This window comes from Vitis riparia, chromosome 3, assembly GCF_004353265.1.
Source record: "Vitis riparia cultivar Riparia Gloire de Montpellier isolate 1030 chromosome 3, EGFV_Vit.rip_1.0, whole genome shotgun sequence".
NCBI lineage: Eukaryota > Viridiplantae > Streptophyta > Magnoliopsida > Vitales > Vitaceae > Vitis > Vitis riparia.
Genome location: NC_048433.1, coordinates 10,582,827 through 10,595,154, shown reverse-complemented (window position 1 = coordinate 10,595,154; position 12,328 = coordinate 10,582,827). Strand labels below are relative to the sequence as shown.

At 28.8% G+C, this 12,328-nt stretch overlaps 1 protein-coding gene across 4 annotated transcripts in view; it reads left to right on the top strand.

The window, feature by feature from the left end:
* The first annotated feature begins 9,023 nt into the window (after positions 1-9,023).
* The window catches only part of LOC117911903 (probable sphingolipid transporter spinster homolog 2), a 31,087-nt gene continuing 27,782 nt past the window's right edge, over positions 9,024-12,328 (top strand). The window contains exons 1-2 of one of the 4 annotated variants that reach the window (XR_004650946.1): positions 9,024-9,262; positions 12,053-12,184. Coding sequence is in view for 2 of the 4 variants with exons in the window: in XM_034826335.1 (XP_034682226.1) it covers positions 9,135-9,262; positions 12,053-12,184 (260 nt within the window). In the remaining 2 variants the exon portion in view is untranslated. The remainder of the gene's footprint in view (positions 9,263-12,052; positions 12,185-12,328) is intronic. The other 3 variants (XR_004650945.1, XM_034826335.1, XM_034826334.1) reach the window with 3 other exon arrangements.

Here is a 12,328-nt window from a genome sequence, read left to right as displayed (position 1 = left end):
AAACACTAAGAGCCTGTTTGGTTAATGTTTTCAAGAACTATTTTCTTTTCTTGAAAACAAAAAACATTGAAAACTCATTTGATAAGCGAAATAATTTTTGTTTTTCATGTTCCCTGTGTTCTCAAAATGCTTCTTTTAAGAGAACAAAAAAAACTTGGCTTGCTTGTTTTTTATACTGTTTAAAGAATAAAAAGAGCATATATGCTCTCCATGTTTTTCCTTAAGTTTTTCTCCTTATTCTCACATTCTATGTTCACATATTCTTCCCACCGTTGTTGTCTTCCGATCATAGTTATCATCAAAATATTCACTTAAAACCCTATCCCCTCTCATTTTCTTTCCCTCAATTCCACCCACCATCGAAATTTGACCCAGAATCGAAGCAAAAGGTGAAGGTGGCAAATGGAGCGAGGTCGTTGCATAGTGGTGGTGCACACTGCCAACACTACCCTCAAGAATGCTCCTCACCATCAATAGAAAATGGAATTTTGTATCCTTAATCAAGAGCAAATCTTGAGAACATGTTTGGAGAACATATGCATGTTGTCATTGCGGGAGATGTTCATACCACTACCAAGGTTGGAGAAGTCAACATCTATGGTTGATTTCTTACTATTACAACCAAAGATGATGGAATATGTTGGCATATAATACTCAAAATCCTCTCATTGGAGTTTAGCAAACCCCCGCCTCCTAGTTATTGTTGTTTCCCGTTAATGTCTGCAACTTCAAAGCTACTGATTAGGATTTTTTTGGGATGGACCAAACAACAAATTTGGGAATGCAGGTGGGTAAGGATTGATGGATGAAGTAATAAGCTTGTGAAATTGAAAATGGTGAATTGAGGGTTTTAATGAATGATAAATAAATGGGTGAAATTAAAAAAATGGTGTCATGGAGAAGAAAAACGAAAGGAGATACCATATTAGGTTCAACCCTACCACGATATCTCCATTTTATGGTTTTTATTATTATTTTTGAGTCTCAATTTAATTTGTTGGAATTAATTAACGGTTTGGTTTTGAATTGAATTCATGCAGTCTATCAATTTAATATGTTCTAATCTATATGTGATAAACCCCAATTTAGTTTGTGAAAGTATTTAGAATGAGGTTTTATATACTAAATAATTTAAGTATACACATAGAAGGGAAAATAGATTATTGGTTTGTTTGAGTGAATTTTGGTTCTCACTTTCTTATTTGATAAGGGTCTTGGTGTTTGTGTTGTGATGGTCTCAAATTTGTATCTTTTTTTCAATTGTTCTTATTCAATTTCAAGTTTCAATTGTATCTTTTTTATTAACTCAACCAAACATGTTTTTTTTTTTTAGGACAAAAATTGCTTTCAGGACAAACTATTTTTCAAAATTTAGTTATTGAACACAATTTTGTTTTGAAAACACCAAAAACCATTCTTAAAAATTGTTCTTAAAAACTATTTTCTAGAACAATTTTCAAAAACACCAACTAAACAGGCCCTAATTTTTTTTTTTTATAATTTTTTTTTGTGTAATCTCAACCTTGACTCCAACTCAATATTAACTTATGTTACCTAATGTCCTTGCATTTTTGCCTTTCAAGTATTTGGAATTGAACATTATTATATTATCAATAATTAATGAACCTCGATATGCATGCAACGATGGTTGAAAGGAACTAACATCCTTCATTTAGTGATTATCTTAATTTAAAAAGTATGCATTTGGAAGATATTGAACTAAATCCATCATTCAAGACTACTTTTAAGTTGGACCCAACCATTCTTGCACTCAACAACTTGGCGTCTTTCTTAGGTAGACCCAATTATTTTTGTCGTGTTCCTTCATGCTGATATATATATATATATATATGCAACTACCTACATTTATTGCTATTAGTAAATAAATAACATAATAAAGTTAATAATTTATTTGGTTTCTAGAAAATTTATTATTTGGTTCTATGGAGAAGGACACTTGTTCATAAACACATGAGAAGCCATCTGTTAACCCAAGAGTTCTCCTAAGTGAGTTTTGATGATAACAAATCATGGTTAATTCGCTAATGAGTTAAGATCAAGATGAGTAGTAGGTGTTAATTGTGAATCTTAATTGGAAAATCAAGTTATTCATTAAATGATCAAACGAGTGAAAGATCAAGTATGCATGAAGGTTGTTTCCACCAAGAAACTCAATGTAAGAAGGATATTTGGGTGTACCTAGGATCCTTAATTTAAAATCAAGTATCATTGCATACTTGGTTCATGCATTAAATGTCTATTTTATCAAAACTTGAGCATTTCTTTAAAAACCTAGACAAATTTGGTTTAACTTGATATTTTGAGGCTCCTAAAGACCCTACCTAGGTATTAGAAAGTTTTTGGAATAAAAAATAAAGGATTCTGGTCTAGAAATAGCCAATCGATCAAGGATATGCCTAATTGGCTCAATCGGTTAGGAACCCATTGAACTGGTTACCTTTTCCTAATTAAGGACCAGTTAAGGGTGCATAAAGATCTTATCTTTCATTTAGTAGGTGGGTCTTCCTAAACAAGGGAAACCTCTTCCCGATCCTAGATGACTATTTCTTAATTGAGGTTCGAACAAACCCCAACAGTCACCTACAACGCATTAAATGCGTAATGGTTAATCAATCGATTGAGCCGGAGCTCGACCGAGAAATGTCTATTGGTAGTCTTTTTGGTGTTTGAGGTTGAGAACTTATAAATAGAGAGCTCATATTCATTTATTAATAAGAGAACACCTACATTTAACTCTTCGACTATCTGTTTCTCACATTCAAAGCTCTCGTTCTCTCTATAGTGCATTAAAATCTCATTCGCAATCCATTTCTAGTACACCCTTATGTTCATCTTAGCTTCTCTTGTACTTATTCATTAATTGTGCTAGGTTGAGTATTCTAAAACTTCTTTTTTCAAGAAAGGTTAAATTTTTAGTCTTCAAGTAGGGGATAGATTTGAAGAATTGATTGTAGTGCTCTTTGGAGCAAAAAATCCAATTGTAAAAACTTGGAAGCTTGGTTGAAGCTTCAAATTAATGGAATCCTTACTCAGGAGGAGCTTTAGGATTCCACCAAACCATTATAAAATCAATGTTTGCAATCTCTCTATTCCTTATCTCTTTATTTCTATATCGTTTCATTATTGTTTGAGAATAGTTTTTTGAAGAGTTTTTAAAAACCCAACACACCATCATTAAACCAAAACATGCTATAAAGGTCATTCTCATTTCTTAAGGTTACCAAGGGCTTAAAGGTCAAATTTTATAGTGGATCCAAATGTTGTTTCATTGACATCAATATATAGTTGCTTATATGCCATTGACATGAATCCTCATATAATGTTCTATACTTTGCCCATAATCTACAACTTTGTCCACCTTTGTATGCTACTAATCTATAAGGAAACTTTGTTAATTGCCCTCATTTTTTAAATAGTAACATTTCTCATTGTTTCCTTTATTGATGTTAATAAAAAAATAATGAATGTTATTGGTATAACATTTACTTTGTCAACTTAGTATATCTATCCATTTAAGCCAATGCTTGCATGTATTATGGGTTGTACATCTATGTGTCAATAATAGTGAATTCATATGTTTAAATGGTACATTTAAGAGTTGAAAGAAGTCCATCCATGTCTTGAGGATAGTGAATCTATTTGTGGCAAGTAGTATATTTATGCGTTTAACATAGAACATCTATGTATTGAGTGTAGAACATCCATGAGCTGAGGATAATATATTTAGGTGTCAAAAGTAGTGCATCTATATGTCAATGGTAGGGCATCTATGAATTGAGCAAAGATGAAAATATCGTGAAATATCAAAGATATTCGTAGTGTCTCTATATATCTAGGGTAATGTATTTATGTGTTTAACATATAGCATCTATGTATTGAATATAGTACACCCATGAGAAAAGGATAATATATTTAGGTGTCAAGAGTTATGCATTTATATGTTAATGGTAGTGCATTTGTATGTTAATCATAGGGCATCTATGTGTTGAGCAAAGATAAAAAAAATTGCAAAATATCGAAGACATTTCGTCGAAATTTCGGAGATGTTTCGTTGAAATTTCAGGTTTCAATTGTCATTAAAGTGACAAATAGGAGAGAAACATCAATCACTTGATTTTTTATTTATTTATTTATCATTTTTCATAATTTTCATCAATATCTTGGTATTTATTTTTGGTAATTTCCTATTCTTTTTTTCAATAGTTCAAGTCATATTAGTGTTTTAAAAATCGGATTGGACTAGCTGGTCCGACCGTCGATCGGTCACTAATCCAATTTGGTTTAACCATTTGAGTCAAACAGCCTTTGAATCGTTAAAATCGGCGATTGGACCGATGAATTGGCCAATTTCGGGTTTCATTTCCAAATTTTTATTATATTGTTTTATTTATTATTTTTTATATTTTATATTTTTAACTTTATGATTTAATTTAAATTAATGAAAACATTATAATTTTAAATAAATTTCTAGTTTTAAAATAAGTTTTTGATTTAAATTTTAATTTAAATTTTAATTTGAAACTAATTTTATGATTTTCAAATATTTTATGATTTTCAAATAAAATTTTAAAATTTAAATAATATATAAATTATTATTTTTAAAATTTTAATTATTTTTAATTTTTATAATATATAAATTATATATTTATGACATCACTGGTTCGACCGCTAATTCAACCAGTAAACTGTGAATGACAATTTTTTCGGATTCGGATCAATAACCAATTCAGTTCTAAAAACATTAGGTTAAATAACACATCACTTGCTTGATCAAAACCTTAAAAATTGGTCAAACAATCATTCATCTCTTACTTATTTGGTTGAAGTCTTAAAAATTGGCTTTTGAAGAAGGGAAGTGAACCGATGATAACCATTGGGACCAGTTTGCCCTCAATGATATATATACACAAAATAATATATATCTTGAAATCCATCATAAAAATAAAATATTTTAATAAATAAAATAATTATAATTATTTTATTTTTAAGTTCATTTAATTAATTACAAAAAATATAAAAAACTATTATGACAATTTTTTTTAATAAATATGATATATTATTAATTATTTTATATTAATGAATACATTTGAATTTTCAAATAATAAAATCCTAACATCGTATCATGCAAGAATAAGTCATACATCAAAGATTTGTAATAAGCATAAGCAAAAGGGACCTATCAAACTTTACTTTTTAATAAAAACATGGAAAAGCAAACCTCAATTTTCAAACCATCATCGGTGAAGTGACATTTTCAAACCATCATTGGTGAAGTGACTTAACATAAGATATTGTCCATTCTTACAATTAATATCATGAGTAAGCTATCAAAGAGCAAAAAAAAAACAAGATCAAGCTTAAATTCTAAAAGACAAGAAAAGAAATGGAATTCAAAATAGTTGAACTTACAAATTTTAATATGAGATATGAGAAGAAAGATATAATATATTTTATCTTATATTTAGTTAATAACCCGATAAACTTAGTTCAATTAAATATAAGATATAATAAATGGTGAAATATATTATTATTCTTTTTTTTATATCATTTTATATAAAATATGTTAATCTTAAATTAAAATATAATATATACATATCTTTATGTATCATAAATTTATTTTCTTTATTAATTTATTTTATTTTTATATTACTTATTATGAAAAATAAAAAATTTTGATAAAAAATTAAATTTGTGGTTAAGAAAGAAGAACTAAGATAATATTTATAAAATACATTATAAAATTATACTAATATATGTATTATTTAATATATATATATATATATTATATATATATATATATATAAATTATTTCCATATATTGAATAACATAATATATCTCATTGCATGTATTATCTTAAGGCTATGTTTGGTTGATAGGGTATGATTATATAGAAAATGCATATTTTAAGATATGATTTTCAATTATATATGATATCCTAAGATAGCATATTCAATAGAATATGTTATATTATACACTTATAGTTATATTTAATTTATAAAATAAATAAAAATTGTAATATACATTATTTTTCAATATTTAAAATAAAAATTATATTACATTATAATATTTTCTTTTTTTTTAAAAAAAACAATATGAAATTTCTTTTATGTTTAATAATATTCAATATTAAAATATTTAAACTTTATAAATATCTTTTTTATATTATGTTATTCAATGTATAAAAATATTCTATACATATAAAATAATACATATATTATATATTATATTTTATAAATATTTTTTAGCCTTTTTCTTAACCACAAATTTAATTTTTTATCATAAAAAAAATAATTTTGATACATGAAATATGTATATCATATATCTTAACTTAGGAGAAAACTCAGCTTCAAAGGTTCTTAGGAAGTCTAAACTATGTGTCAACACTTCTATCCAAACCTTACAACCAATATCAAACCTTTGTTTGCTAGACTTACACAAAATCCAAAGCCTTGTACACAGGAATATACAAACATAATCAAACTTATCAAAGAGCAAGTTAAGAGTCTCCCTTGTTTAGGAATCCTTAACCTAGAAGTTTTCCCTATTATAGAGAGAGATGCCTCTAACATAGGATATGGTGGTATACTCAAACAAGATTTTCAAAATCAAATCTCCATTGTCCGATTTCATTTCAAAATATGGAGTGGACCCCCAAGATTATCATATTTAATATAAAACGATATAAAAAAATGATAATATATTTATCACTTATCTTATTTTATATTTGATTGATCACAGGATAAGTGGTGAGATAACTTAAAATTATGAAATAATGAAAATTTCAAATATGAAAAAAATAGTCTTTTAATTAAAAATTTTATTAAATAAAATAAATATAATTAACATCAAAATGTTATTAACCAAAAATATGGAAATAATATAAATTAATAGAAAATGAAATTTTCCTAATTAATTCTAATTAAATTTTCCTTAAATAGATTTATCTTTATCCTATTTTTTTATTCTTAATTTGATTTAATTACCATTTCTATAGTATTAACCAAAATTATAAAATAATAGTAAATAAAAAAATCAAATAAAAAATTTTGCTAATTAATTTTAATTACCTTTTTCATCTTTAATTTTTGTTTAACTACCATTTTAATTACTATATATTTCCATATCATTAAATCATTTTTTTGTCTTTTATTTATTTTTCCTAAATCAATAAGACAACAACTATTCATATTCTCTTATCTTCTTCAAAATGTAAATCTGTCTTTCCTCACATACACCAATTGAATGTCACAACCAAACTTTAACTTTCTCTATGGACACCAATAAGAAGATTTTGGTTTTGTTTGGTTCAAGAAAATAATATTAGGGAAAAGACAAAAAATATAAGGAAAAATTCATATTTTGTTTTGCAATGAAAGAGAAAGTTAAATACAATTAAAATTGTTAAGAAATTTGTATATTTTTTAGTTATTTAATTTTTATATAGAAGAATTAAATAACTGAAAAAAGTTTGAAGCTGTATACAAAAATAATTTATGAACTTTAATTTTTTTTATTTTTTATTTTCTTTCCTTTACATTTTCTTTCAACTTTTGAAAATCAAACATAATTTCAGGAATTAAAATTAAAATTAAAATCTTGATAAATCTAATGATTCAAAATTCAAATTAAAGATTCTTTTATCTTTAATTTGATTGGAAGTTTCTTAAGTGAATGATTTGGAGATTGAAACACTCCTCGTTTAGTCAATAATGACAATATTTGTGGAAAATTTTGAAATAAAAAAAAAATATAAGATTGATTTCAAAAATTAAAACAAGGGAAGAAAATTGTTGGTTAACCACTTTCAACTAACGCTTAATAGTCATCTTATCAAAGAGATAATCTTATTATAAATTTATAATAAGATTGATTCATGAGGTGTAAATATAATTTAAAAAACATAAGGGATTATAATATAATTATTAGATATTTAAGGGGTGTTTATAAGACTACTTTATAATAATCTTGTGGTTTATAAGACTGATTTCAAAAATTAAAACAAGGAAAGAAGATGGTTGGTTGACTACTTTCAACCACTAATCAATAATCATCTTAGTCAAAGAGATAATTTTATTATAAAATTCAAATGGTTATATAAAAATAATTAATATTTCATTTTTTTTTTATTAAAGACAATATCTTTGATCATCCTAAGAAGTACCTTTAATCGATGGGTGTTTGAAAGTTGAATTAATTTTAAAGAACTCCTATATTGTAATTATTTTTGTATGAGTGTATTAAAGTATATATTTATTTTTTTAAAAAATAATTATTCCTAGTGATTGGTTTTTTTGTTGAAAGGGTATGATTCTCAGGGTTTTTCTAATTAAATAAATACATGTAGTTAAAAAAAAAAAAATCAAAGTAAGCCTAACCAAAACCTTAGTTAATATTTAATTTTTAAACAATTAAATAAAAATATAGACAAATTGTTATATACTATGATATTTTTTTTATAATTAGTAAAAAAAATAAAAATTCATAAAAATGAATTATCAAATTATATCAATTTAAAATGTTAAGGAACGATTTTTTATTTATTTATTTTTATTTTTTATAGATTCTAATAAGCTTTAAATATATTTTTTGTTTACCTCTTTTCTTTGGAATATAATTACAATAAATGTTTTTTTTATAAATAATGTTAAAATTTGTGCCATAAGGGGTCAATTGAAAAATAAAAAATAAAAAATTTAAAAAGAATAAAAATTCAAAGTTTATCTATATTTTATTTCTTCTTTTGAATTTATAAATTTTTAATTTTTATCCAAAATATTTTAATTTTTTAAATTTTAATCAAGGGAATAATGGTCATATCATCATCAAGAAAGAAGCAAATAAAATTGACTTGAAAGGAATTTTGTTTCTGTTTTTGTTTATGTTATTTTTTTTTTAAATAAAGAAAGTCCAGTAGGATTCATAGAGAAATTTATTGGGAGAATCTTTAACAAAAAAACCAATCTCATTGGGACCCGTCACTGCCAAGCCAACCATTACCAAAGCATAAGAAAAGCAATTTTCAAAAGCATTTTGCTTTATACAAAAGCAAACAACTATAACAACCTCAATCCCCAGCCACCCTTCCAAAATCCAACTAATTGTCCACATTGTCATGGCTACCATGGCTGAAGAGCAGCCGAACCCATATATGGAACCTAGCCCACCGGTGAGGCTTTCTTCTGAGACAGACATGGCTGGAACTGACACCACGCCAGCCCCTTCATGGTTCACCCCAAAGAGGTACTTTTGCATTTTGTTGGGCTCTTCCTTATATGGGTTCTTGTTTGGTTGCTGAGAAAATTAAGTTTTGAATGTGGGGGTTTTGATTTTTGTTTTTGGTTTTTTGGTTGGGGCCTTGGGATTGGTTTAGGGTTGACTTTCTTTTTCTCAGGTATGACTGTGTATAAAATGTAGGATTCGGAATTTGGTTTAGGCGGAAAATAAATTTTGAATGTGGGTTTTTTTTTGGTTATTGGGTCATTGAGAAAATAGAAGCTGTAGATCAAGTGGGTTTAATCCAATTGTATGGTTTGGTTGGGTTGAGGGTATACACTTGGATTGTATAATGGAAGACGCAATTTGTTAGTTGAAGTTAAGTCAGGATAATTGGAGAGAAACACCCGGTTCATGCTGTGAATCATAATATGAGTTCTTCAATTTAAACGAGTTAAATTCTAAAAAATAATTTATTTTGCTATTTATCCTTTTCATTGAGAGGAAGTTTATTAATCTCATTTGTTTCAGTTGATCTTTGAGCTTGGAGTGGGTGCATTAATATTTCTTGATGAGTCTTGCAAAATTGTCTTTTTAAGTAAGCAAACACACTGAAAAGTTCAATGCAAAAACACTGAGGAAAGGAATCACATAGAAGTTCCCTCCTAGGTATCGAAGAAACCCCACCTTGCTGATATCTCTCTATCTCCTCTTAGAAATGATTTCTAGCACCATTTTCAGTTGTTCCATAGACCTCTGTAGACAACCAGAAAGAAAAACTATTCTCATTCTGTTGAATCAAAGAAGAAATCAAGAATTCCCCTACCAATCCTTCCTTATCTTGTGCCCCCAGTCCAAAATGAAACCAATGCTTGTGTTTACTGTCCCTCAAACCTCTTACCACCTCCTTACTTACCTCCTTCCTTTGATCTATTCTCTTGGAAACCTCCATTCTGTCAGGAAGTTTATCCCTGTCTTTTGAGGTTTATTGAGTCATCTTGTATTCCAAAAGATATTGAACTTCGTTACGGTTCCATCATAAGTCATAACAGCCCTCCACTTTGTCTCTAGGCCTTTCCTTCCTCTCATAATTTACTGAACTCTTGTGTGTTTAGAGTTATCTCTCCTTGCCAGAACTAAGCCGTAGATCCCTTTCTTTGTGCCCAATACATCCATTTCCCCGTTGTTCCTCAATAGACACAAATAAGCTCATAGATTCCTCTTCAAAATCGTTGAAGAACACTCCCAAAAAAGTTCTCTAAAATTTCTGTTCTGCCTCATTAACCACTAGACCTTGTTTTCCAGCTCCCTATCCAATCCGTTCCCTAAAAAAGAGGGCAGATGTAATAAAAACTCATGATCATTACTGAATCTCCCAATGCAGGAGAGAGACTGGTTAAAAATTGGAAAAGGAATCATCTCCTTTGCTTTGGGTGGGTTAGTTTCCTCCACCAACGCAAGAAGGGTTCTAGATCCTACCTTGTAAAATAAAACAACTTTAAGCCACCTTTCAGTTACACCACACACCAGTAATGATCTTCGTAAGTTTCCTTTGTTTCCCTTCATTAGAACATTTAAAAATCACCTATCGCCTTGAAGAACTCCTTACATCAATTGTATATTGGAAGACCATGTAGTTGGATCCATGTAGAGTAAGCCCTCTGGTCCCCTTTTGAGACTACCAGCAACCTAGGAATTGGCCATTGGCAGAAAGGCTTTTGTCATCAAGATAGCATGTACACTCTTTTGCAAAGAATCTTGTTTTCCATCTCCATGGCAGCAAACTCAAAAAGAAAAGAGAGCATTTTTCCTACTCAGAACTACTACCTTACTCATGAACAAGCTAATCCGTTGGCAAGAACAGAACTTTATTAACCATTCTTGTTGTTTTTACTCAATCTTGAACAAGCTCATCTAAATCCTCATATATTCCAACCAAACCTCTCTCCACAACTTTCATCCTACCCAAGCAAGATTTTTTATCAAATGATGAGTTAAATCCCAAACTCTTCTTCCTTGAGACAGCCTTAATTCTTAACCACCGGCCATTTTCCACCACTGTCACCTCTGAGAAACTCCTCACTTCTTTGATACAACTCTTTGACTTCCATACCATCACCACCCACCTTCTCCAAGGGCTCCAATTCTTCCCATGAGCAGTCACCAGGAAGTGGTTTCTGATCAGTATCACCATTGTAGTAACCCCAAATCTTCCATGGATAAGCAAGTTGAATTTCTCGACATCCCATATGAAAGCTGATAGGAGAATGTTGGCACCATTCATTTTGGTTACTTATTGCTGGCCTCTAAATTTGTCTAATTGTTTTGCCTCTTGGCGTGTGTGCTAGTTGCACCTTTAATACATTCTCTTATTTATCAAAAAAAAAAAAAAAAAAGTCTAAATCCTAGACATTCCGCTAACCAAGCAAGACTTTTCTCCTCAACTTCGCCCATATGGAGGTTCCTTAGCTTGTTTCCATGATCCTAAGAGACAAACAAGTACTGTCAAGGTCACCAATCAACTCAAAAATTTCTTAATTAATCTGCATGAGCTCCTTGACAACACAAGACTTTGTCTTTTTTATTTTTTGAAAAGACTGGAAATGGCAATCAGCTAGTGAACGACAATGACAAAAGGATAGGGTACAATTAACAGTCAATGTTTAGGGATAAAAATCATGGATTTTTTTTTATGGACAAGCTGGTTGTGCAACATTTATAGCCCCTTCTGGTCATGAGTCATTACAAAAAGAACAGAAAGAGTCTAGTTATTATTACTCTTGGTGTATGATAAACTTCTTAATTTTTGGTTTTCAGGTTACTTGTAATCTTTTGTGTAATTAATTTGTTAAATTATGTGGACCGAGGAGCAATGGCAAGCAATGGTGTGAATGGGAGTCGCGGAACTTGCACAAAAAGTGGGACATGCTCATCTGGCAGTGGAATTCAGTAAGTTTTTTCTGTGGGCTTTCTTCTCCAGGTTATGTTTAATAGACATATTTTATGGTACTATCATGATTAACGTGTTTTGGTGCTAGGACTTTCAAATGATTCAAAAATAAATAAATAAATTGAGAACAAAACACAAAAATA